This window comes from Gracilinanus agilis, chromosome 3 (genome assembly GCF_016433145.1).
Source record: "Gracilinanus agilis isolate LMUSP501 chromosome 3, AgileGrace, whole genome shotgun sequence".
NCBI classification, from domain to species: domain Eukaryota; kingdom Metazoa; phylum Chordata; class Mammalia; order Didelphimorphia; family Didelphidae; genus Gracilinanus; species Gracilinanus agilis.
This window is the reverse complement of record NC_058132.1, coordinates 142,665,648-142,691,567: the sequence shown is the minus strand read 5'-3', so window position 1 is coordinate 142,691,567 and position 25,920 is coordinate 142,665,648. Positions and strand designations below refer to the sequence as shown.

The 25,920-nt window shown below is 36.8% G+C and overlaps 1 protein-coding gene across 1 annotated transcript in view; it reads right to left on the bottom strand.

Annotated features, from left to right (window-relative positions):
• ATP8A2 (ATPase phospholipid transporting 8A2) overlaps positions 1-25,920 on the bottom strand; it is a 727,903-nt gene that overhangs the window by 517,844 nt on the left and 184,139 nt on the right. Inside the window, exons 20-25 of the mRNA XM_044668968.1 lie at positions 21,940-22,045; positions 20,395-20,477; positions 17,981-18,030; positions 14,435-14,504; positions 11,461-11,545; positions 9,335-9,474 (exon numbers count right to left, since the gene is read on the bottom strand). Of these exons, the coding sequence (XP_044524903.1) occupies positions 9,335-9,474; positions 11,461-11,545; positions 14,435-14,504; positions 17,981-18,030; positions 20,395-20,477; positions 21,940-22,045 (534 nt within the window). The remainder of the gene's footprint in view (positions 1-9,334; positions 9,475-11,460; positions 11,546-14,434; positions 14,505-17,980; positions 18,031-20,394; positions 20,478-21,939; positions 22,046-25,920) is intronic.

The following is a 25,920-nucleotide window of genomic DNA, read 5'->3' as shown; positions in this document are numbered from 1 at the left end:
ATCTGGCCTCAGGGCCCACTAATCTAGTAAGTCAATAGAGCAGAGAAGAAGCCCTTCCAGGACTGAATAGCCCAAACCCCAAAATCCAGTAAATAATCAAAGGAGCAAGATTACAGCCAATTACAGGGGAAAAAGAAGGAAAAAATATGAGTAAACAACAGAAAAAGAAAAAAGATATTATAATTGACAGCTTCTATCCAGGAAATGAACAAAAAGCAAATGGATCAAAGGAGGACCAAGGAATACCAAGAAAAAAACACAGAAACTCCAGTGAAATGAACACAGGCTTTAGAAGAACTCAAAATTCAACTAACTCAAGAACTAAAAAAATAATCAAGAGAGGCTGAAGACAATTGGGAAAAGAAAATACAAGAAAATAGTGCCTTGAAAGCTAAAATTTACCAGTTTGAAAACAAGGCAAAGGAAGTGAAAGATGACCTACAAAGAAAATCAGACCAGAAGGAGAAGGATGACCAAAAAACCAGGGATGAAATTCAGTCTTTAAAAATTAGAATACAACAATTAGAAGCAAATGATTTCACAAGGCAGCAAGAATCTATAAAATAAATCAAAAGAATGAAAAAATTGAGGAAAATATGAAACAACTCATTGACAAAACCTCAGATCTGGAAAAACAGATCCAGCAGAGACATTTTGAGAATTACTGGACTATGGGAAGACCATGACAAAAGGAAAAGGCTGGACATCATCCTACAGGAAATTATCCAAGAAAACTGCCCTGACATTCTCAAACAAGAGGGAAAAGTGGAGATTGAAAGAACCCACAGATCACCTCCTAAATTTAATCCCCAAATGACAACGCCCAGGAACGTTATAGCTAAATTCAAGAACTACCAGATCAAGTAAAAAATATTACAAGCTGCTAAGAAGTCATTCAGATACCATGGAACCACAGTTAGGATTACACAGGATCTGGCTGCATCTACACTGAAGGACCAGAAGGGATGAATACAATGTTCAGGAAAGCAAGGGAAATAGGCTTACAACCAACAATCACCTACCCAGCAAAGCTGACTATATTCTTGCAGAGGAAAGTATGGTCATTTAATAAAATAGATGACTTCCAAGCATTCATAAAGAAAAGACCAGACTTAAACAGAAAATTTGATGTCCAAACACAGAATTCAAGAGAATCACCAAAAGAGAGGGGGAAAAACATTTTTTTAAGGAAATGAATAACTTCAAATGATTTGTATTCCCATAAGAAAAGATGATATTGGTAACTCTTAAAAATTGCTATCATCATCAGGATAGCTAGAAGAAGTATACTTAGAGGGAACAGTGACAAACTGTTCATAGGATGAAATGTCAAGATATATGCATGTATGTATATATATATGTGTATATATGTATATGTATATATATAAAACTAAAGGTAAAAAATAGATAATATTAAGAGAAATGGGAAAAGAGAAAAAAATGGAGTAAACTTATATTTCATAAAAAAGCACATGATGGGAGCAGGGGAGAAGACCAATACACTATGTGGGATCCATATTGCTGAGAGGAGTTCAAGCTGCAGCACAGAATTCATATGGAATTCATATGGAATTCACATAGAATTATATGTGAGGGACATCCATAAATTGTGTAGAGGAGAAATATGTATGTGTATATATATATTTGTGGGTATATATATTTATTTATTTATTAAAGTTAGAAAGGTAGGATGGAACCAGGTTTTGAAAGGTTCTAAGTTCCCAGAGAAGTTTGTACTTGATCCTAGGAGTAACAGAAAGACATAAGACTTTACTGAGTATTGAAAGTGGGCTAGAAAAAGTCAGAGTTCAATATGCTCAGAATTGCCTTTTAGGAAAACCACTTTGGCAACTATGTGGAAGATGGATTAGAGTCAGAGAATACTTGAACTATATATAATAAGGAGATTATTATAATAATAGTCCCGTTAACTGGTGATTAGGACCTAAACTAGAGAGACTGTTGCCCTAAACTAGAGGCAGTTGCCATGTGTTTAGAAATATTATAAGGCTAGAAACAGTAAGAATTAGTATATCATTATATTCAATGGGGAAGGAAAATGAAGAGATAATGATTCCAATTTTATTTGGGACTAAGTGGTGAATAGATGGAGAGCAGAATTGTCATGCATCATTGTATTGATTTAAGTCACTAAGTCTGTGCCCAGTTTCTACCAGAAATACTTTCTCTTTTTCTCAGTAGTTTTTATTTTTATTGAGTACTTGTCCCAATAGCTGGAATCTTTAGGTTTATCTAACACTAAATCAGTATACTCAATTGCTTCTGTATATAGAATAACTAATCTATTCCATTGATCAACACTATTTCTTTTCCAGCACCAAATTGTTCTGATGATAACTATTTTGTAGTATAGTTTGAGATCTGTTATTGCTAGACCTCTTCCTGTATGATTTTTTCAATGATTCCTTTGACATTTTTTAACTTCTCTTCCCTGAGATGAATTTCATTGTTTTTTCTAGATCTATAAAGTAAGTCTTTGTTGTCTGATTGGTATAGCACTGAATAATTAAAATAATTTAAGTATCATCATTTTTATTATGTTGGCTTGGCCTGCCTATGAGCAATTAACATTTCTCCAGTTTTTAAAATCTCCATTTAAGTCTCCGTTTTAAAATTGCATTTTAAATCTCTGAAAAGACTTTTGCAACTGCGTTTGTTCATATAATTCTTATGTGTGTGTGTTGGCAAATAGACTGCAAAGTTTTTTTTATGTTTTCTGCAGTTATTTTAAAGGGAATCTCTCAATGTCATTTCTTACTAGGTTTTCTTGGTCATATATAGAAATGCTCATAATTCATGGGAGTTTATTTTATATTATGAAACTATGCTCAAGATATTTGTTTTAGCTAGTGTTTTAGTTTACTATCTAAGGTTCTCTAAGTATGCCATCATGTTTGCTGCAAAAAAAAAGTGATAGTTTTGTTTCCTCTTTGCCTATATTTATTCTTTTACTTTCCTTTTCTTATCAAAATGCTATAGCTAGCATTTTCTAATACCATACTGAGAGATCATGTTGGTAATAAGCAGCCTTGTTTCACCCTTGATCTTATAAAAATTTCCAGTTTGTCATTATTATAATAATATTTGCTTTTGATTTCATATAGATACAACTTATTTTAAGAAAAGTTTCATTTATTCCTGTGATTTTTAGTGTGTTTTTTTTGTTTTTGTTTTTTTTTAAACCCTTAACTTCTATGTATTGGCTCCTAGGTGGAAGAGTGGTAAGGGTGGGCAATGGGGGTCAAATGACTTGCCCAGGGTCATACAGCTGGGAAGTGTCTGAGGCCGGATTTGATCCTAGGGCCTCCTGTCTCTAGGCCTGACTCTCAATCCACTGAGCTACCCAGCCGACCCCTGATTTTTAGTGTTTTTAATAGCAATGTGTTGGATTTTGTCAAAAAAGCCTTTTCTGACTCTATTGATATAATCATATGAATATTTGGATGTTTTTGTTATTGATATGGTCAATTTTTTGTATATTTTACCTAAGAGTCTTACATTCCAATCTGGTCATAATTGCAGGATCATAGGGTATTTGACATAGTCACAATGTCTTTGATAGTATTTTATTCAAAAATTTCACATCAATGTTCATTAGAGAAATTGGTTCATAATTTCCTTTCCGTTTTTCTTCCCATGGTTTAGGTATCAGAACCATATGGTCAGAAAGCATTTGGTAAGATTCTTTTCTTACTTTTTTTTCAAACAGTTTAAATAGCATTAGAGCTCATTGTTCTTTAAATATATGGTAGAATTTACTTGCAAATCCATCTTGTACTGGGGATTTTTTTCCCCCAGTAAGCTCATTTATGGATGATTCAATTTCTTTTTTCTCAGATTAGGTTACTTAAGCTTTCTCTTTCCTCTTTTATTAATCTGAGCCATTATATTTTTTGTAAATATTCATTCATTTCATTTATATTGTTGGTTTTATTGGCATAGTTGAGTAAAATATCTTCTAATAATTGCTCTAATTTCACTTTCACTGAAAATTCACCCTTTTCATTTTTTATGCTAGTTTTGTTTTTCATACTTTCAATTTAATTATTTTTTCCTTTGATTTTTAGAATTTGTGTTTTGGTGTTTAATTGGGGATTTTAAAAAAAGCTTTTCATTTGCATGCCCAATTCATTGATTTGCACCTTCTTTTATTAATGTAAATGTTTAGAGTCAAATTAAATTTTGGCATTGCCTTATTTTCATAATCCTACATGAAATTATTGATTGTTACTATGATTTGTTTTTTGACCCATTCATTATATAGGATTGGTTTCTAATTAATTTTATGCTATGCTTCCAAAGTGATTTATTGAACATAATTTTATTACACACATTTGTTTTTAAGGTTTTTATGCCCTACTACATGGTCAGTTTTTGTGAAGGTGACATACACAGATGAGAAGTAGACATAATGCCTTTCTATTTCTTACCAATGTTCTGCACCGGTCTATTATACCTGACATTCTAAAATTCTATCCATCTCCTTAACTTCTTTCTCATTTATTTCATGATTGGCTTTATCTAGGTCTGAGAGGGGTAAAACTATGGTCCCCCATTCATATAGTCTTACTTTATATTTATTTTTGTAACATTTAATTTTTCCCTCAAGAATTTGTATAGTATACCATATATATTGTATAAATGTTCAATATTGGTATCAATTCATTGTCCATCTCTATAGCACCACGTAGCGAAACTTAGATTCCTTATCTCTTTTAACCAGGTCTATTTTTGTTTTTACTTTGAGATCATAATTGCTATCCTTGCCTTCTAAACTCTAGCTGAAGTATAATAGGTTGTGATCCAACTCCTTATTTGAATTCTCTATGCATATTTTTCTGTTTCAAGTGCTTCTTTAAATAACCCATTCTTAGATTCTAGTTTCTAATCCATTCAGCTATTCACTTCTGTTTCATGAGTGAGATCATTGCATTAACATTCGCAGTTATAATTGCTGACTATGTATTTCCTCCATCCTATCCTATTTATCCTTCTTTTTTCACACTGTCCCCTTCTTAAGAATCTGTTTTGCTTCATACTACTGCCTCCCTGAATCTACCCTTCTTATTCTACTCCCTGTTTCTTTCAGTCTTCTTCTCTCCTATTTCCCTGTTTGGTAAGATAACCAGTAGAGTGTGTATATACATCCTTCCCTCCTTGAAGTGGTTCAGGTGAGAATGAGGGTCAAGCATTGTCTGCTGCCTGCTGCTCACTTCACATTTTCTCTTTCATTGTATAAGTTATTTGAGAGAATGTCTCCCATTCTCCCTCTCCCTTTCCCTTTCTCCTAATGCATTACTTTTTTCTACCTTCTTTTCTTCTTTTGAGATCAACTGACATATTAGACTCACACCTATGCGCTATGTCTAAGTAGATACCTTTTAATTAGCTTAATGATAATATAGTTCTTAGGAGTTACCTGTATCATCTGCCCATAAAGGAATATAACTCAAGGTGGTCAGCCATCTATTGAATATTTCTAATTACATGTTCAATGTTTCTCAGTGATTTGATTTGGCCTCGTCAGATGAGCTAATGTCTTTCCTGCTCTGACTGTTAATTGGTTCATGAATGCCCTCATCACATTTTCCTAAATCCATCTGTGTAGCCATTTTTGTCAAGAGTTAGTCAACCTAAACAATTCAGGTTAAGTTTCTGTACCTCTCTATTAAACCCAATTAACAACAAAAAAAATCACCAGCTATCCCATTCCCTTCTAGTGATGAGCTTCTTTCATTTAACACCCATGAATATATCTCTCAATGCTCTTTAAAAGCTTCTAAACCTTCCTGGATCTATGTTCAGATCCCCCAAGGGCTTCTTGTCATGCTAATTAAAATTATGCTTTTCCTGCTCACTAGCTGTCAGTTGTAGACAAGAAACCTACAGGTTCCCAGGGCATAAGAATTTTGGTAAGATAAAAGAAACTGAGTGTGGAGATGAGAAACACATCCTTTGTAAGGAGGGCATTCCCTGTGATGCCCTCTTCCTCTTCCAAATATATGATTACAGCATTATCTGCATAGATTTTACTTGTCTTCATGTAGTGATTCATAGACTTAATAGATGAGCTCTCTCCTTGGAGAACTAGATGGGCATGTCTTCTTTGCTCACAAGGTTTTCAAGACATCAATCCTACTTACTCTAACGGGACAGAGATCTCAATTTATGGTAGAGAACACTTAAAATTGGTAACATTGATCTATAGTAGAGAACACTTGAAATTGCCAACATTAATGTCCCAGACCAATGGAATAGGTAAATTTAAATATTTCAAATGCCACCTGCCCCAACACATACACACACACACACAGCGGGGGGGGGGGGGGAGGGGAGACAAATGCATGCTGAATATCATTTTGTGGTTTCCCCTAAAATAGTCTGTGATGCTTACTAATTGGGCAAACATGAGCAAGTCATTTAACCTCTCCAAGACTCAATTTTTTCATCTGTCCAAGTGGTGATAATAATATCTTTAGTACCTGTCTTACAATGTTATTGTGCAGCCCAAATAAAGTTATATAAAGCATTTTAGAAACTTTAGAGGCTATATAAATGCCAACTACTATGCTTCTCTCTCTCTCCATATATATACATATATACACACACATATATATACATACTTATATATGAAATATATATATTTTACATATATAACACTTCCCCCCAAATTCTTCCCTCTAGGTTGTATAACATGAAACTGAGCAGCAATAGAGTAACCTGTTCATTCTGTTTCAAGCCTCATTAGTCATTTTTTGAACTGCCTAGAGACTTTGAAAGTGCACCACAGGATTTCTTCTCTTCCCTGGGAGGTGTTTTATGAACTATGTGTACATGTAAGCAGCCAGGCAAGAAGGTGGGAGTGAGAAGACAACAGGGGAGAGTATCTGATGTGGCTGTTCACATCCCGGAATGGGGAGTGGAAACTGAAAAGATCAGGACCTCAAAGTTTCAGAAAAGGAATTCAAGTCAGGCAACCTTGCCCCCTATGCCAAAGCAAGTACCCTGTATTTGAGCCCATTCTGGTCAGTAGTATAAAAGAAAGTTGTAGCAATGTTGTGATTAGCAGATTCTTTCATTCTCATTCTTCATATGATCCTGATTTTGCTGATATGTGTTAACCTTGGCTATCTCAACATACCTTTAAAAAAATCCTTGGCTTCCATTTAGAATCATTACTATGTATAGAGTGGTAAGGGTTAGGCAATAGGGGTTAAGTGACTTGGCCAGGATCACACAGCTAGGAAGTGCTTGAGGCCAAGTTTGAACCCAGGACCTCCTATCTCTAGGCCTGGCTCTCAATCCTCTCAGTCACCTACCTGTTCCCCTTCATCCCCAAAATTACCTTTAACCAATGTTAAAGTATTTAGTCATAACATAGTTGAAGCCATATAAAAGTAAGTTTTCTGTAAGGTCCAGAAAAGTGTTCCAGACTTATGAGATAGACAGTGAGTAAACTGAATTTACTCATATGGATTGTTAAATATCCCAAGATTTAACTGTCAAAAGGTGAACCCTTCTTGAAAGTTTCCTTTCCTCTGAAATATTATTTACACATCTTAGTAGTCCAACATAGGTCTTGATGTCCTCACTTTCAGAGAGCACATCCAAAAGAATTGGACAATAGGTCGATAGGACAAGTCTCACTTACTTTGATAATATGGGATCCTAACATAGTGGCTACAAGAAACTTATACCAAAGGAAGGTATGCTGGATCTTCTATCAGTCTTCCATCATTATAATCCCCTAGAAAACTCACAAAGGGAGAAATTCGGTCTTATGACACTGCCATTCTTCTTTTATGACTGATTATTCTGGTAGGTGCCAATTGGAATTTCTTTTATCACCCTTCTAATGTATGCCAGGGAAATCAGCTGAGGGGAATGGTTTCAGAGGTCTTCTCCAGGGAAATAAAATATACAGAAGAATGACTAGTTCTTAGAATCTTAGTGGCTATAGTTCAAGAAAAGTTTATAAAACTCATGGCCTAGAGATCCATGGTTTCAACCCTGTTTTCTTTTGCCTTTTTATTGCTCAAGGCTATAGAGAAGGTGCTGATCTGCACTGGTAGTAAGAGTTTCCTCTCTTTGGAGCACCCTTTTTCAGTTATTCAGTTTCTAATGAAACCACATGTCCACTTATTATTCCTTTTTTTTTTTTTTTTTTTGGTCTAAAATTCAGGAAAATTTAGGGGAGGATTCTCATCTTACTAACATTAAAAAAAAAAATGTTTTGTAGAAATATTGCCCCCTAGTGGCACCAAATCAGATAAGAGTTTACTCAGAAGGGAAAAGACAAATACTGAAAGAACAAGTATTTGTTTTTATTTACATTTAGTTTATAAATAACTCCTGAGGTTTTCTCCTATTAACACAGCCACCTGGTACAAAACCAATTTTAAGATATGTTGAATCAGATATGTCAAGTAAATAATATAATTTGTGCCCAATTTTCACTTAGGGAAATTCCATCTCTCTTGGTCTACCACAGTATAATTAGCTCACTGCGCTGATGCACTGAATGGAACCAATGATGTTCCTAAAAGGTTCATCTTCCCCAAAGACCTCAAATCACAGGAACATAGGACTTATATCTAGAAGTTGAACATCCTATGGCCCAGTACCCTTATTTAACACATTTCAAATTTGAGACCTTGAGAAGTGAAACAATTAGGCAATGGTCACAGCCTTAAAAAGTGTCAGGGCCAGCACACAGGCCTCCAGGGCCCTCTTTTCACAAACAGATGACTCGACTCATCTGCATATATTTGATTTTGTCATTAATTTTATACTTTTGAGCTCAAACTCAAAACTGACAAACATAACTTCAAACTCTAATGAATTTTAATATCAAAGGATATATTTGACAAAATTGGTCAGGAATTAATATCATACATTTACAGAGAAGAAAGAATAATCCTAATGAGGGGCACAGTAGACTTACACTGTCTAAAAAGTAGCCCATGAATATGGAAAGCTAGAAGAACTAGAGCATAGAACTTGTATTTCTGGATAAACTGTTCTAAGCCCTAATGAAGTCCAATGTTTCCTTTCAGGAGAAAGATAACTTGGAATGAAGTGATAAGAGGAAAAGTAGCAGAAGGGCTGCAATGCTAGAGCTTATACCTGGCCTCTTTTAAATTATTCTAAAAGAAATCAGATACTTCACATAAGTAAGATCATGGGGGGAAGAGGTAAATGCCAGATTAATGTTATGAGAGCTATGGGGTTTTTTTATGTTTGTGTGTTCATGAGAATAGTCTACTCAAATGGAAGTTAATTTGGTAAAAGAGAGACCATCTGTTCTAGTTACCTTTTCAATGATTTCATAGCACTCTTCCAACATCCGAGTTCTGTCTTTCAAATTTGCGCTGGCCTCATTATAAACAGTCAACCATTGCTGATAGACCTCCTCAGATAGGTCTGCATAGGCAACACAGAGTGTCCTCAAACCTGAAGAATAAACAATGTAGAAAAACCTTCGTCAGTTTGGAGAAACCCACCTCCTAAAAATGAAAATCAAAAGTCTTCTCTCACACTTCAAACTTTATGAGTTATTTCAATGGTTATTGCTACATTTTTAAGGGCTAGAATTTCCAATTGCTTTTCCCTTTTTTGAGGGGGAAGGGTTAGTTTCATAGGCATAATGAACTCCTTTACAAGAACTCCCTCTACCACTACATATGGCCAACTCACCTGTAACTTATAGACTTAGAGAGTTGCCTGGGGCCACAAAAAGTTAAATGTCTTGCCCAGGATCACAATAGCTTATATGTGTCAGCAAAACTTTAAGCCTAGGTCTTCCTGACCCTAAGGCCAGACCTCTATTCATATCATTGCATTTCCCCTTTATTCCACAACTTAACCAGAGGGTCATCAATCAGCACGGTACTAGGAAATTTCTTTGACATCTCTGAGAACGCTTTAAAAAAAAAAAAAAAAAAAATATATATATATATATATATATATATATATATATATATATATAAACCCTTTTCTATCTTAGAATCAACACTATGTATTGGTTACAAGGCAGAAAAGAAGTAAGGGCTAGGCCACTAGGGTTAAGTGACTTGCCCAGGATCACACAGCTAAGAAATATCTAAGACCCAATTTGAAATCAAGACCTCCCATTTCCAGACCTGGATCTCTATCCACCGAGTCACCTACCTACCCTGCAAACACATTCTCAGACCTGCCTGGAGCACACTCATGTTTATTAAGATAGCAGTCAAAAATACCAGGTACTCTGAAAGAGATTCATGTTTTCATGCCAGAGACAAAAGCATGTCAGAGGCTGGAGATTGCAAGCTCAAACAGGATCTTGGACAAGACAGTCTATAACAGAGATGGCGAACTTTTTCAGAGATGAGGTGTCAGGCCCCACCCCAACAATACCCCCTAGACCTAGTGCTGTTCTGTCTCTCCCCAAGACCTAGTGCCACGCCCCACTCCCCCATCTTGTCCCCTGGTCTCCCCTTACCCCAGACAAGGAAGGAGGAAGCACAAGTAATGTGGGAGGAAAAATGTCATTAGGCACAGTGGAGAAGGGGAAAGGAGCAGCTCCGTCTGAGTCCCTCTGTCTTTCTAGTAACAAACTCTGGTTGGGGAGGGCAGCATGAATGTCCACACAGAGAGAACTCTGTATGCCATCTCTGGTACCTGTGCCATAGGTTCGCCATCACTGGTTTATGATTTTTATCATCTTCACAAGCAGGAAAGACAGAAACCAAAATCCTAATTTAAAGCCTCTCAGAGAATGCTTAGAATGAGTCACTACAGATTCAGTGTCCATAATCAAGGGATGAAAAGTCAGTTATAGAGTTAAGAAAAGGTCATAAGCATACTAACTACAGAGGCTGGTTCAGCTATATACTTGGTGACCAAAATTCAGGCTTCGCTGAGTGAGAAAATGATACTGCAAAGATCTCAGACAAAGGATGCCATCCATGAGACCATCTTCTACTCTCAAGTCTCCATTACCACAGGACAGCCTCTGACACCAGACTCAGGCATACTGAATAGATCATACTAGTTTATAGACTTCTTGTAGGAATAAAGAGAGTACAATATGAAGCTGAATAAGTATTCTTACTGGCATAAACACAGAATATGACAGAGTTTTAAAAGTCTCAATGAGATCTAGCTTTGGAAATAGTCATGATTATTCATCACTATTCTGGACCAAAGATGCAAATGTATGTCTTCTACATCCAAGTATACATATTCACATACATGTGAATATCTGCATATATCCATATATCTATATATTATAAAGCATGTGTCACAAGCATTCAGAATTACTAACATTTCAATTCTTGACACCATTGAGACTTTTGAGAGCACTAGGTAAATAAGTGTTGTACAAGTGTAAAGTATTATTGTAGACACTAATTTTATTACTAATGATAATATCAAAAATAGTTTAAGATAACTTACCTTCTGTAGCAAAATATTCAAGATGACACAAAGTTTGTTCCTTGAACTGAGAATCCTCTGACAGTCTTTCATAAATCACATTATCCTATCAAAAAGGAAGTCATCATGACCAGCAAATTCACATATAAAATTACAATTCAATTTTCTAAATATTGTTTTAGAACTTTACATGTTTTCTACCTAATGAATAAGCAGTATTTTGAAAGGCCCTAATAAGAGTAGTAGCTGGATTCCAATCCAAAAGCAATGATGAGCTTTGAACTTCACAATGGATTGGCCTCCATATGATCAGAGATTTTGAGCTCAGAAGAATCTTTGCAAGCTACCAATTTATTAATACTTTTATTTTACAGATGAGGAAATGAAGGCCCAAAAAGCTTAAGTGATTTGCCTAAGGCCATTCAGGCAGAAAAGAGCAGAACTCAGATTACAACCTATCTTCTATGATTCCAAATCCAACACTTTACCTACCATGTCTGTAAACTCTGAAACACAAACCAAGGAGATACTTTTTTCTTATACAATGATGTTTAATATGCAGAGCACCTTTTTCTGATTGTTTGGTGGCACTAGAACAAAGACCCATTTAGGTTTTCTGTTTTCTATTCGAATAATGATAGAGAGAAAAGTCTAAACCTTTTAAGATACAATTCACCCTTCTTTCAAAATTAGTCATGCCCTACAGATTTGAACAAGATCAAGTGTTCTTAACCCAGGTTCTAGGAACTTGTTTTAAATATGTATTTTAATTAAATTTGAATATGATTGTTTTCCTTTGTAAATTCTACATATTTTATTTTGTGCATTTAAAAATGTTCTTCTGGGAAGAGGTCCATATGCTTCATCAGATTGTCCAAGGAGTCCATAAGAAAAAAAATTGCAAAGCCCCTTCTGAATAAGATGATTTCTGAGGTCCATTCCTGCTCTGACAGTCTCTGGTTTTGTACAAGCCCAATTTCCCATAAGCCTCTCAATCTCTCTTTTTTGATGGCTGTGATGCTAACAACTGACATTCTGGCAAATCTAGTAAGAAAAATTTTAAAAATAACATGAAAGCATGTTAAATTTGTATTTGAAATGCTCACATTAAAAATAAGATTTTGGTTTTTGTTAATTTTTAAAATTTATTTTCCCCAACTATATGTAAAAATAAGTTTCCAACATTAAAAAAAAGTTAGTCTTGAATTCTCTCTCTCCCTTCACCCTCCTAGATGATAATCAGTGTCACACAGATTTTAGATATGCAATCATATAAAACATGAAATGAGATTTTTAAAAGCACAGGTATCTTAAATGTGAGCCCAAATACATATGTATATGTATATGTATATGTATATGTATATGTATATGTATACCCACGAAGTTTTATCTTTTTCCTCCAGGCAGTAGCAATATTCAGATATGACTACATGCCAGTTCCCACAAGCAGTATTTCCTTTTTTCTGACCAGGAAGTGAAAGTAACAGACTTCCACAGACTCTTACTGGTATTTCATAGGATCAGGGGTGGTCTCAATTCCACATTACCACCATACAGAAACCAGAAGCCTAACTTAGTATCATGCTTCAAGTCAAATAAGAAAGAACTTATGACCTTCGAATCTCTCTAAATCTTGGCTATTAGATTTAAACACAGAATCAGAGTTGGGTGGATCCTCCAAGTTAATCGAGTAAAACCCATGTTTGAACAGTGCCTCTGATGTACTATCCCCAAAGAGTGGCCATCTGTGCTCCACTTGAAAATCCGGTAACTTATTAGCTACCAGAGCAGTCCATTAAGACTTTTGTGCAATTTTAATTGTTAGCAAATTTCTTGTGCTTCTATCCAAATGAAATTTGCCTTTCTCCCACTTATCCCAATTGCTCCTAGTTCTACCCTCTGGGGCTAAGTTTAAAAAGTCTCAACACTCTTCAACATGATAATCATTCAAATACCTAAGACAGCAATCGCATCCTCTCCACCACCCTTGCTAAATCTTCATTTCTAAAAGTGACCAACACCACTTTCTTTATGACTTCTTATATGATATAGCTCCAAGTTCTGGCCATCCCAGTTGTTCTCTTCTGGCTATTCCCTAGTTCATCAACTTATTTCCTTAACTATAGTATTCAGTTTGCAAAATAATTCTCCATACAACTAAGTGGTACAGTAGGTAGAACATCTAAATCCTATATCCCATATTGACTAGCTGTGTGACTCTAGTAAAGTCACTTAAGTTCTCTCCGCCTCAGTTTTCTCATCTTCAAAATAGGGATAATAATAATAACATCCACTTCACAGGTCAGTTGTGTGGATCAAAGGAAATAGCATGTATAAAGTGCTTTGTGAACCTTAAAGTGATATATAAATAGTGGCTGTTGTCCTTCTTCTTCACATGGGCTGACCAGGACAGAGGGCAGCAGAGCTTCCTATACTAAGAGCAAATTCTCTTTATAGCTTCTATTCCAACTAGCTCATATTGAGCTTGCAGTCTACTAAAGTTCTTGTCTTTTTAACATAAATTGACACCTAGCTGATCTCCCTCATTCTGTGTTTGCATACCATTTTCTTGTTAAGCTCTGGGATGAGACTCAGAGGATCTCTTAGACTTCAGAGTGGTAAGAGACAGGAACCATCTAGTCTAAGCCATACCTAAGCAAGAGTCTTTTCTACAATATACCCAAGAAATGGTCATCTCAGCTTTGTTTAAAGACCTATGGAAAGGGAGAATCCATTTTTGAGATACCACAGTCCACTTTGAAATAGCTTTAAATATAAGGAAAAACTTCCTAACATCAAATCTAAATTTACCTCTTTGATACTTCAACCTGTTACTCCTAGTCCCACGGAATAAATTAAAAATTAGTTACTAACACACTAGAATGGGAGAATAATAAGGAATAGTATAACAGGCCATTAATGCAAAAGTATTTGTGGCATATTCTAGGTGGCAGAAGTCATCAAATTCATACTTCAGGGCAAGTCTTGTACTTACAGCTCCTTTGCAGTAGATGCGAATTTGTCCTGATGCTCTTCGAATAATTACTGACATCCTTTTTCTGTTACTATAAGGAAAAAGGAATTGTCAGAGGTCAAATTATCAAATGACTAGGCTAAATTTAGGAGCAACTTAAGAATGTTTTGTTCTGTTTAGTTAGGAGGTAGGAAGAAACAGAATAGGTGGAAAACTTTAATTATTACCTTGTTACTGACAAAACAATGATGGACTGACCACTATACTGTCTAAGTGTCCAGGTCTACTCATGCTCTCCTTTATCATCCTCAGACAGTCAAATGAGAAAAAAAGATGCAAACTTTCATTGGCATTGTAGTATTAGTTGATAACTTCCTGATATAAGTAGGTAATTAGATAATATTAATTAAATAGATAATAGAAAGCAAGAATTTCCTTCATTTAAAACAAATAAATAACTATATTATATTTATCTATACATATACACATATATGTACATGTGTATGATACATACACCATTTTCTATCTCATTTAATGGATGCCAACTGAATGTTGAAATAAAAATTTGTTGAACTACTTTTGACAGTGGAGACCAGAATTAGCTTAGGTAAATAAACTCTAAATTAATCTCCAACTTTACCTGTACAAAGTTGTTAACAGTTAAATAGAGCTTTGGAGTCAGGACCTGGTTTCAAGTCTTATTTAAGGCACACAGTAGTTTTGTGACCAAAGATGTCAACTGATCAATGTCTCAGTATTCTGGTAATCCTGTGAGACTTGAAGTTACAGAGGAGTTGCTACTCAGTATCAGAGATGGGTGTTTTCACACCAGGAGGTCACACTAAGGAAATCACAGGTATGGGCTGGACAGGACCATCTCCCTGACCTCCTCTTCCCCATTTTAAAATTCCCTGCCTGACTTTTAAAAATAAGAAGTATAATTAACTAATGTTTGACAATTCTTCCCTCTATTTACTCCCTAAGTAAAGATCTAGGAAAGAGCCAACTTAACAATCAGTTAATTAATACTTGAAAAGCCTCTTTTAAAGTAAAAAGCTCATCTTGCTTTCTCCTCTTCTGTAGTCAGACCAGCATCACTGAGACAAAATGGTGTCTGAGAGAATTTATTACAAATTTTTAGTTATCAAAGATATAAATAACATCATCTGGAACTAGAGAGGGGAAGTATTTTTCAATGAGACCATATTTATTCCGATTGATCAACACAGACAACACAGAATAACTGAATTTCTCTCTTTCAGGGGAATAAATATTGACAAAGAACCCTGTAAAAGTTGTAAAATGGAAGCAGAGGAGGCAGAAAACATGCTGAAAGGGGATGGAAGAGAATCTTTTAGAGAACACTGGACAGATCTAAGCTCACATATTTGGGAATGGGCTAGATGTAGAACTAGAAAAAATAGAGCCCAAATATAACCAGAATGATATATCTCTTTTATCCCCTCAGTTTTGATACTTATTTTCTATCTTTCTCATTTTCACTGAATCTTGGAGCTGGAGGGGAACACTTAGAATCTTCTTCCCTTCTTCTGATACATAAATCCATGCTGAGGGGGTTAAAGATTTTGGGATGAATAATGTCTAGCAATAAGCATCAGTTTTTCTTTTCTTGAAGGCTTGTCAATATGGAGGAGGAAGGAAAGACAGTTCATTTCATTCTTGGAAAATTTGTCTCACTCTACCTCCTTGTACTTCCTAGCTCTAAGCCCAGAAAGAATAAGTCCTCCTTCCATATGACAGCCCCTGGAGTATTTCAAGACAGTGATCATATCCTGCTTAAGTCTTCCTTATCTCCTCAATTGCTCCTCAAAGGAAATGGTTTTGAATCTCCTCATTGTCCTAGTCATCTTCTTCTAGATCATTCCAGGAGAGAAGGTGTTCCAGCTTGCCAATGCCTCTTATGAAACATAGATCATAGGCCTGATTCTTTTGCCTCTTCTTTCTACTCAAGCTTCTATCACTCTTCACTTGTCCTTACTCTGTAGAGAACTCAATTTCAGTGGAGAAGTACAGAGACAACACCAGACAAGTAATTAATTCTTCAAGTACACTAGAGATTACAGGAGACAAAAGATAGGAGAGGGACAAGGCAGAAGAAACTGTTGGATCTTCTCAACAGGAGGGCTATTGTCATTCCTTCCACCTATCCTGGATCCCCCTCCATCCTCAGCTTCCAGCACTGTTAAAGAGCTCCTTTGTACACACAAAGAATGCTAAGAGGCAATGACTAAGACTGTATTAGATTTTCAAGGTGGGAATAAAGGCTTGATATGACTTTTAAATAACTTTTGAAAGCCAGTTTAGGTGGCTTGTTTGAATAATCATTAAGTAAATACAACAAGGTCATTATGCAGCTCTTATTGACTGCTGATTGAATAAAGCAATGACATGGGCATTCTGATGCTGGAGAAGAAGGTTTTCAGGATAGGATATGGGTGTGCTGCTAGAAGCAAAAGCCAGACAGAAGCAAAAGAAGACAGAAAGCTATATTAGATATTGGGAAATTTGTTCTTATGACAGTCTCATTGGAACAAAAACCTTTCCAAAGGAAAGAACAAACATCCCTAGGCCTTGAAGCACTTTAAAAATGTGAGTGTGCTTTAGAACATGTCCAAAGGAGCCATCCTACACTGACCCTCCAATGGGATGAACTGATGATCTCATCAGTCAGTCTTTTCCGTTTCCAATTTCTCAGCTCCCACATTAACAGTGTCAGATGGTGCAAGAGGTATGACTTCACAAGACCTGGGGAAACTCCAATGAAAATAATACCATCATCAACATACCCTGAACTATTCAGACATGTCTGTTGCTGCCCTGGTGGGAATTCTGCCCCAGCTGCTAGAGGACTGGAGCCTTTGAAATAGAAAAGGAGAGTAGGATATAGAGATGTATTGAGTTTCTTTAGAAAAGACATTTAGGAAGAAAAACAGATGATTTCATTGTCCACCTCTACAGAAAAAAAAAGTTAATATTTTAGGTTCAACTGGGCTTCTGGACATCAACCATCTTCAGCACATTTGCTGGGAGGACAGTGTATTAACTCCTAAAGTCTCTTCCACTCTAAAATCTGTAAGATTCCCTAAAGTAAGGGTTCTTAACCTGAGAGTCCGTAGATCAGAATCTGTAGATAGATTTCTGAGGACCATGAACTTGGATAGGAAAAAACCTATATATTTTCACTCATATCTAGTTGAAATTTAGCATTAGTTTATTTTAAAAATATTATTCTGAGAAGAAGCCCAGAAGTTCAGGCTACCAAAGGGATCTATGACACACAGAAATGTTCAGAACTCCTGTTCTAGAGCAATCTTTTTTTGCTTGAAGGGTTGAAGGTGCTTGGCCTTATTTTTATTCCATGTAAAGCATCCTTGTAGACATAATGATAGTGGGAAGAAATGTCATCTTGAGTAAAACAAAGAAATGCTGCTAGAAGCAACAGTCAAATGTAAAAAACAGACACTGATATAATTCTGTGAAGGAGGTAGAATGCATTCCTTTGCTGCTTACTTTATAATGCTTAAGTATATGGAAAATTTAACATACCTTGAAAACTCCAGGACATTAAGAACTTGAAATGTTTCCTCATGGCCCATCTGCAGAAAGATGAAACAGTTTTCTTTTATAAATAATCAAAAGTTGTTTTTCTTCTTCACAACATCCAAACCTTCATATTCCCCTAAACCCTACCTATGCTCCACCTCTAGCCCCAAGATATCCCTTTAAAAAATTAGTGGACAAAACTTCTATGATGACAGCTCCCCCTTCTGGTAAAAAGAGTCCTAATTTGCTAGCTGAGCAGTCTTTCTGACAGCCATCATACTCAGTATGAACCTGGCTAATAGAACACTAAAGTCTAAGGACTAATGAGGCAAGACTAACCAAATGAAGCTGTTGCTCAAAAATGGGGGTTGGGAAGGATTATAGAGATCGAAGAACATTTAATTAAGGGAATAGAAATAACGCATCCAAATATATCTATAAATTAAGGTGTGATCACAAAATACAAGAATAAACAACAAAAAAATTCAGATTCAAGTGAATGGAGTGGGGGTGGGGGGTGAAGAGGGAGAAAGCCATCCAGTTTTATATAAGATAATAATAATAAGATTTTCCAACTTGATTTTTGCTACTATGTGAAATAAAAACATGCATTATAATGTACCAGAAAATATAATGGAAAGGGTTGCTCAAGTGGATAGAGAGCCAGGCCTGGAGCCAGGTGCTCCTTAGTTCAAATCTGCCCTCAGACACTTTCTACCTATATGACCCTGGCCAAGTCACTTAACCCAAATTGTCTAGCCCTTTCTGCCCTTCTGCCTTGGAACCAATATTTGTTTTGATTCTAAAGAAATAAAGTAAGGGCTTTAAAAAAAAAGGTAAAAAAAACTCATTGGACAGGGTGTCAGGAACCTCAAGTTTTACTTCTGACTTAGAGACAAATTAGCTTTATGACTTCTGTCTGGAAATCCTTTTAAACTTTCACAGACTGTTTTATCATCTTTAAAATGAAGAGGTTGAATGTGATTATCTTTAAAATGCTTTATTACAGCATCTTCAAACATTACTTGAAGGTAATACCAGAAGTCTTATTAATATAGGTTCTCCTTCTGAAGGAGCAGGTAACAATCCATGTACCTTCATAGTCATATGAAGCAGAAGAATTTTAATATTAAAAGGATGGGCCTTTGTTTCAGGGAGAAGCTTGGAAATCATTATAAGCACTGAGCATTTTTCTTAATGTAATTCAGCTGTTTCTCCCATTTCATTCTGTCACTAGTTCACTGTTCATATGTAGTGTCTGCCCAAGGATACAGAAATAATGATGGATAACCTCTCTGGACGTTATCTCCAATTGCATTTGCACATTCTTCATCCACTTAATTTAATCTGTGTAGCTACTGAGTGAATTCTCCTGAATGCTTACAGATTTAATTTAGGAGGCTCTGCAATATTCCAGGGCTTGATGCCATCAGTACATTGTCATCTGCTAAGGAGATTTCACCTTCTAGGGGGAATCCTTCCATTTGGAATTCATATCGGCTAACAGTGGTAAGCATCTATGGCAAGTACATATCTTCCTCTGGTACTTCCAACCCAAATTTATCTTGAGTTCTTTGTATTGTCCCAACTTAGCCCTGTTTATCTAATCAAGAGTTTCATCCTATCTCTGCCACTTCCTGACCTTTTCTTCTGCTGGCTCCTTGTGTTGGGATATTACCTCATCTCTGAGCCTTGGCTCTTCCTGAACTTAAGCCTTCCTCACCTAAACTGAATCTCTGCTTCCAATTCTCAAGCCAACCTGGCAGAGAGAACATAACAATTTGCTTCTATCCACACCTCATTTGATTCCTGCTGCCTTCTATCTGTTCTACTCCATCAGGCCTTTTTTTTTTTCCTATCTAGCCCCAAACAGAGAGATCCGAGTCCAAGGGAGAAAATGAAATTGGGACAATTGTTTCAAGCATGAGAATAACTCCAAACCACTAAAGAATGTATTCAGAGGCAGAAGACAAGAAGTTTAATACTCTGTTATGTATTTTTGTCAATATAATCACATATTTCTTATGATCATTAGTTTCCTCATTTGTAAGACAGAGACAGGACCTAGCTCATACACTTTTAGCAAAGATATGATTTCTTTTGTTGTTTAGTCCTTTCAGTCATTTCTTATTCTTCGTGCCATTTCCTTCTCCAACTCATTTTACAGGTGAAGAAACTGAGGTAAACAGGGGTAAGTGACTTGTCTGTGGTCACAAAGCTAGTATCTAAGTCCAGACTTTAACTCGGATTGTCTTGATTCCAGGACCAGCATTCTATTCATGGAGCCACTTAGATGGCTCTGCATTTACAGTACTTTATGTCAGTTATTGAAGGGAAAATCTTCCTCTTGAAGACAGAGTAGGAGCTTAAAAGAGATTTGCTTGATACAGTGCCAAGGCCACAAGTATCCTACTTACCGCATCTATGATAACCGAGTCAGGAGTTCTTGCAGTAAAAACAAAGCCAAGTTTTTTTGCTCCTTTTACTAAAGCCCCTTCATCTGTTGATAAAGAATGATCCATAATAATGAGAGTTAATGATATATAACTATCAACAAGATGGAACTATAGTATTGGTATATTCTCAAGCTAAGATTCTCACATTTGTTTTTAAGATCATTAGCCTTATTTGATCAATGGGAAATAAATGAGTAACTGTAAGAGATTCAAAGACTTTTCCAACCTCTGGATAACATTTTGTATAGTGAAAATAGTAATTGGTTAAATTAGTTCTCCTAAAATAGTAATTAGTTTTCCTAGGAGCTGAAAATTAACTATGACTATTCACTGTTGAGGACAAATAAACACTTCTCATATGCTCACTAATCATCCAGTGCAGTGGACACAAATGTCTACCTCATATTACTATTTTGACTATTTGGCTATTTATTTTGGAATGCAAGGCTCAGAGGGGCATATCTGTCTTCAAGTATTTGAATGAAGGACTGCCATTTGGAAAGAGGCATATACTTGTTTAGTTTGAACCCAGTGGGCTTAATAAGGAAAAAGATATGGAAGCTGCCAGGAAGAAAATTGTTTGCTACCCTACCAAATTTCTTCACAGTGAGAGCCATCCCAAAATGTAATAGGCTTCTACCACTGGAAGGAGTTGGGGGTTGAGGTGGGATGTTCAAGTAAAGCCCAATTAATAAGTGCAAAGTAGAAGTTATCCCTTTTTCAAGCATAGGTTGTTTGAAAACCCTCTATGAACTTCTCTAATATCAAAATATGAGAGCATCTAGTGTGGGCAAGGCCTTCTATCAGTACAAAGAAGAAAAGTCAAGGTGATGAGATAATTTTTTTTCTTTTCTTAATATTAGAAAGGACAGGGTCTCTCACACTTAAAATCCCTTGGCAAAGCCAGAAATAGCATCAATCCTCCTCATCATGGTTCATTTATTCTCTCTCAGGGGACAAATGAGACCTAACAACTGCTGCCAAGAAGCCAGGATGAAAAGATAACCTTTCGGGCACTCTTGAAGCTTCACAAGTCATGTTTTTGCTGTGAACATGCTCTAAAGCTAGGATTAGGAAGCCATCTTTCTATGGTGCTGATACCTTTCCCACACAGTTGCCTTTGAGCCATGCAAAATGTTTCTGCTCCTAAGGCCAAAAAAGCAAGAAGACAAGTTTTTTTTCAGGAAACCTAGACTACACCCTCAATCAAAAGAGCCACCAAGAGGCCCAAAGGAAGAACATATCCAGTGATCTAAACCAGTGATGGGCAAACTTTAAAGAGGGGGCCAAAGGAAAGGAAATGCTCATCTGTCAGTCTGTTTCTAAGGGAACTCTTTCAAAGTTTCATTGTATCGTATCCTGCTTGTTGTATTCATCAGATTAGGAATAATATCACGAGGGCCTGATAGAACATTTCAGGGCACTGCATCTGGCCTGTGGGCCGTGGTTTGCCCATCACTGATCTAAAACGCTAAAGGCTGACTATCTCAAGAGGAGCACACTCACCTGGAGAAGAGGCCTGGTAGTTGATAGTATTGCCATCATTCTCTGGAACAACAGTGTGACAAACAGCCAGCAATGTGAGGAACTCCTGTATACACGAAGCAGTGGGCTACAAAGTATTTTACTGTATTAATGTCTGATCACCAGATTATCATTACATTTAGGATTTAAATATGTGGGTAGCCTGAAATATGGGTGTCAGACACACACAGAGCCAGGCTTCACCTTTTTCTAAAACCTCTTTATAATTTATGCCCCATAGCTGTCCCTTTACTAGCTGCCTCTTTCCTCTGATTCTGATATTATGACTCTGTGACACTACAGCTCGGTGAACTTTCAAGCAAATAGCCCCTGACTATGTCACCGTCCTACTCCAACTATAGAGAGGTTCTCTCTTACTTCTAGGATTAAATATGAAGTCCTCTGTTTGGCATCTCATGCCTTTCAAATCTTTAGCGTTCTCATCTCCTTATTCTTATCCCCTGTACACACTGCAATCTTGCAACAGTATGTCATCTCCCATATCTGCACCTTTGCTCAGGCTGTCTCTCATGCCTGGAATGCTGTCCTTCCTCACCTCTGATTCCTAGTTTCCCCGACTTCCTTCAAAAATTAAATAAAATTGCACTTTCTGCTACAAGCCTTCCTTGTTCTGCCTCTATCCCTCTTCTCCCACATCTGCTATGCCATCCTTACTCTTGAGATCAACAACGAATGGATCTTGGATGCATATGATTATTTACACGTTGTCTTGTTGTCTTTCCTATTCAAATGTGAGCCCCAAGATATGCCTTTCTTTATTCCTCCTGTTCTTAGCAAGGTGTCTAGGTTTATAGTAATTACTTAGGAAATAGGAAGCCAGTAAAATGTTTAAGCATAATAAAATTTGAAAATACAACACCACCAGAGGAAGGGTCATTCTCTCTTTGGCTAGGTTGCCTTGAAAGCTGGGGTGACCTCCTTGCAGAAGATTTCCAAGAGTTTCATGGACAAGAGACAAACAATATGCATTCCCATGCACGGTTTTTTTTTTTTTACAAGCATTTTCCCCACTTAAACATGTATTAAATCATTTGATTCTCATGAGAACTCATGAGGTAGGTAACTGTTATTAACTTCCTTTTGCACTAATCTGAGTCACAGGAAGGAGAGCCCTTTCAGATCAGAGATCTACTAAAGTATCATTTGTTGTTATTATTCAGTTGTATCAGTCATATCCAATTAACTAAGATTAGTTTTCTAGGCACAGACTCTGGAGTGGTTTACCATTTCCTTCTCTGGTTTATTTTACACATGAGGAAACTGAGGCAAACAGGATTCAGTGACTTGCAGTTCATCATTCCTTATAGCCCAATAGTATTCTGTCACCATCTTATACCATAATTTGTTCAGTCATTCCCCTATCAACAGACACCCCCTCATTTTTCAATTTTTTTGCTACCACAAAGAGCAGCTATAAATATTTTTGTACAAACAGGTTCTTGTCCAGTTTTTTATCTCTTTGGGATAAAAACCCAGAAGTAGTATTGCTGGATGAAAGGGCACACATTCTTTTAAAGCCCTTTGGGCATGATTCCAAGTTGCCCTCCAGAATGGTTGGATCAATTATGATAAGCAGTTAAAAAATATCTTCATTGATCCATACAACAACGCTAGGAGGTAGGTGCTATTATTATCCCAATTTTACAGTTAAGGAAACTGAGGCAAACAGCAGTCAAGTAAATTGCCCAGTGATCCAAAGCTATTAAATATCTGAGACTTGACTTTAATTCAGGCCTTCCTAACTCCAGGTGCAGCACTCAGTACTGTGCCATCAACTGTCTCTACTAAGCTGTAATAACATACAGGAGACTACTGGATAATTGAGAATCTATAAAGCCATTATATACAGGACTGAGCATGAAGCAAATCCATTTACCCAATTCTAAAGACTCCCAAATTATGAATCAGTTACAAAGTTCAAATGATTATACAAAATTATCTTTAAAAACACCTAGCTAGTTGCCTCAAAAAAGTGACTATAATACCTCCCCCATCCTATCTTCACCTTGTCTCAAAAAAAAAATCTAAAAAGATTAGTTTAATACATGCTGCACATTGTGAACCCACTACTATTGAAGAATCAAGGACAGACTCAATAAATGTAAAAGGAAAGTCACACCGAAGGAAACCAGAATCTATAAAAATCTATTTTGGCGGGCAAAAGTGTTTGACAATTGGATTTCTGCTGGGATATTGCTTCCACCTGTTATATTTTTCCCTCCTGCTTTAGATATTGATGGAAAAATGATTTGATTTACACACACATATACATACACACACACAACACGTGGGATTCATATTCCAGCACCTGTTCCTTCAAGACTTTGGAGTTAGAGTCTGACGTCATCTGGCCACTTGTGCAATGGCCTTCTAACTGAGGTGATACCACCATCGCTGGACTAGCCCGAAGCATCCTAAATATCCTACCCTCCCTATCACCTTTCAGAGTGAGATGCAGAGAGCTCACAGTTAAATGTGTTGCTGCTCTTTTTCACAGTCTGATAGATTAGTTGACAGTTATGCAACGACAGAGAACACTGAACCTTACTTATCACTGCATTTCTCTCTCCAAACTATCGTGTTATTCTTCTCACATAAAAACACTTGCTACCTTAACAAACACAATGGGAGGAGATGATAAATGTTCAATGCCTGAATGAAAAAAATAATTAGGATGTTCTACTCTACAAGAAGGCTATGGAGGTAAAGGATGAGAGAAGACTGTTGGCCAAATCAATTTATTAAGCATCTACTATATTTCAAGCACTATTTCAGGCACTGAGGGTATAAAGACAAAAATGAAACAGTCCTTGCCCTCAGGAAGCTTTCATTCTAGTGGAGGAGACAACATGTACATAAATAAGGCAACAAGCATTTTTTAAACATCTACTAAGTGCCAAGCATTGTGTTAAGCTATATACAAAACAGATATAACATAATGTTTGGTGAATGCTGGTCAAGAGGGGGCTGCTGCAGCTGGGAGAGGCTTCAGGAAAGGCTTCGTAGAAAATGAGAGGTACAAAGTAGAACATCCAGGCTCAGAGAAGAGCCCCTAGCAGAGCACAAAGACAGGGGATGCAGTGTTAGGCATGAGGATCAGCAAGAAGGTCAGTTTGGCTGGGTCACAGAGTAGAGAAAAGTAATACAGAATAATGCTGGAAAGGGAGGCTGAAGCCAGGCTAACCAATGATCCAGAAGTCACTGACAAGGCAGGTAGGCCATATGGTGGGTCTTGAAGGTCTTAGTTAAAATCTGGCCTCATACTTAGTAGCACTGGGAAGCTTACTTAACCACTGTCTGTTTGGTATATAGTAGGTACTTACTAAATGCTTGTTCCCTTCCTTCCCCTTCCCCTCATCTCAAATAAAGACAATAGGACTGGATATAATGGGAGACATGAAGAAAATTTACTCTTCTGGGGTTGCACACTTGATCTCATCACCTGCTAACCATTTGACCTGGAAGCCAGGACTCTGTGAGGGAAATCATTGGGTAAATTAGGTCATGACTATAGAATTGAAGCTGGAAAAAGGTAGCCATAGAGTCAAAGAGGTCCCAGGAGAGAGGGCAGGGGGAACACCCCCTTTACTGCCCCCACCCTGAGTGGTGCTGGCAAAAGAGAGAGCCATGGTTAGTGGGTGGAGAATAGGCTTGATAAACTGAGGCAAGTGGGGAGCTTGCTAGCTGGACTTCTGTGTTTCCTGGTGACTACTCCCCTCAGTGTTGGTATGATTAGGGGGCCCCAAATGGCAGCCACAGATTAGCCAGCTAAGTACCTTTTATATCCCTCTCCTATTTTTCCTTCTTTTTTTCCTACTACTTTCGATTTAATAAAATTATAAAATTTAAGACCAATCTCATAATTTTAACTATTACAGAGGAAATGGGACATAATGAGAGGAAGTGCTGACTGTTCATCCAGTCAATAGGGCTCACATATAA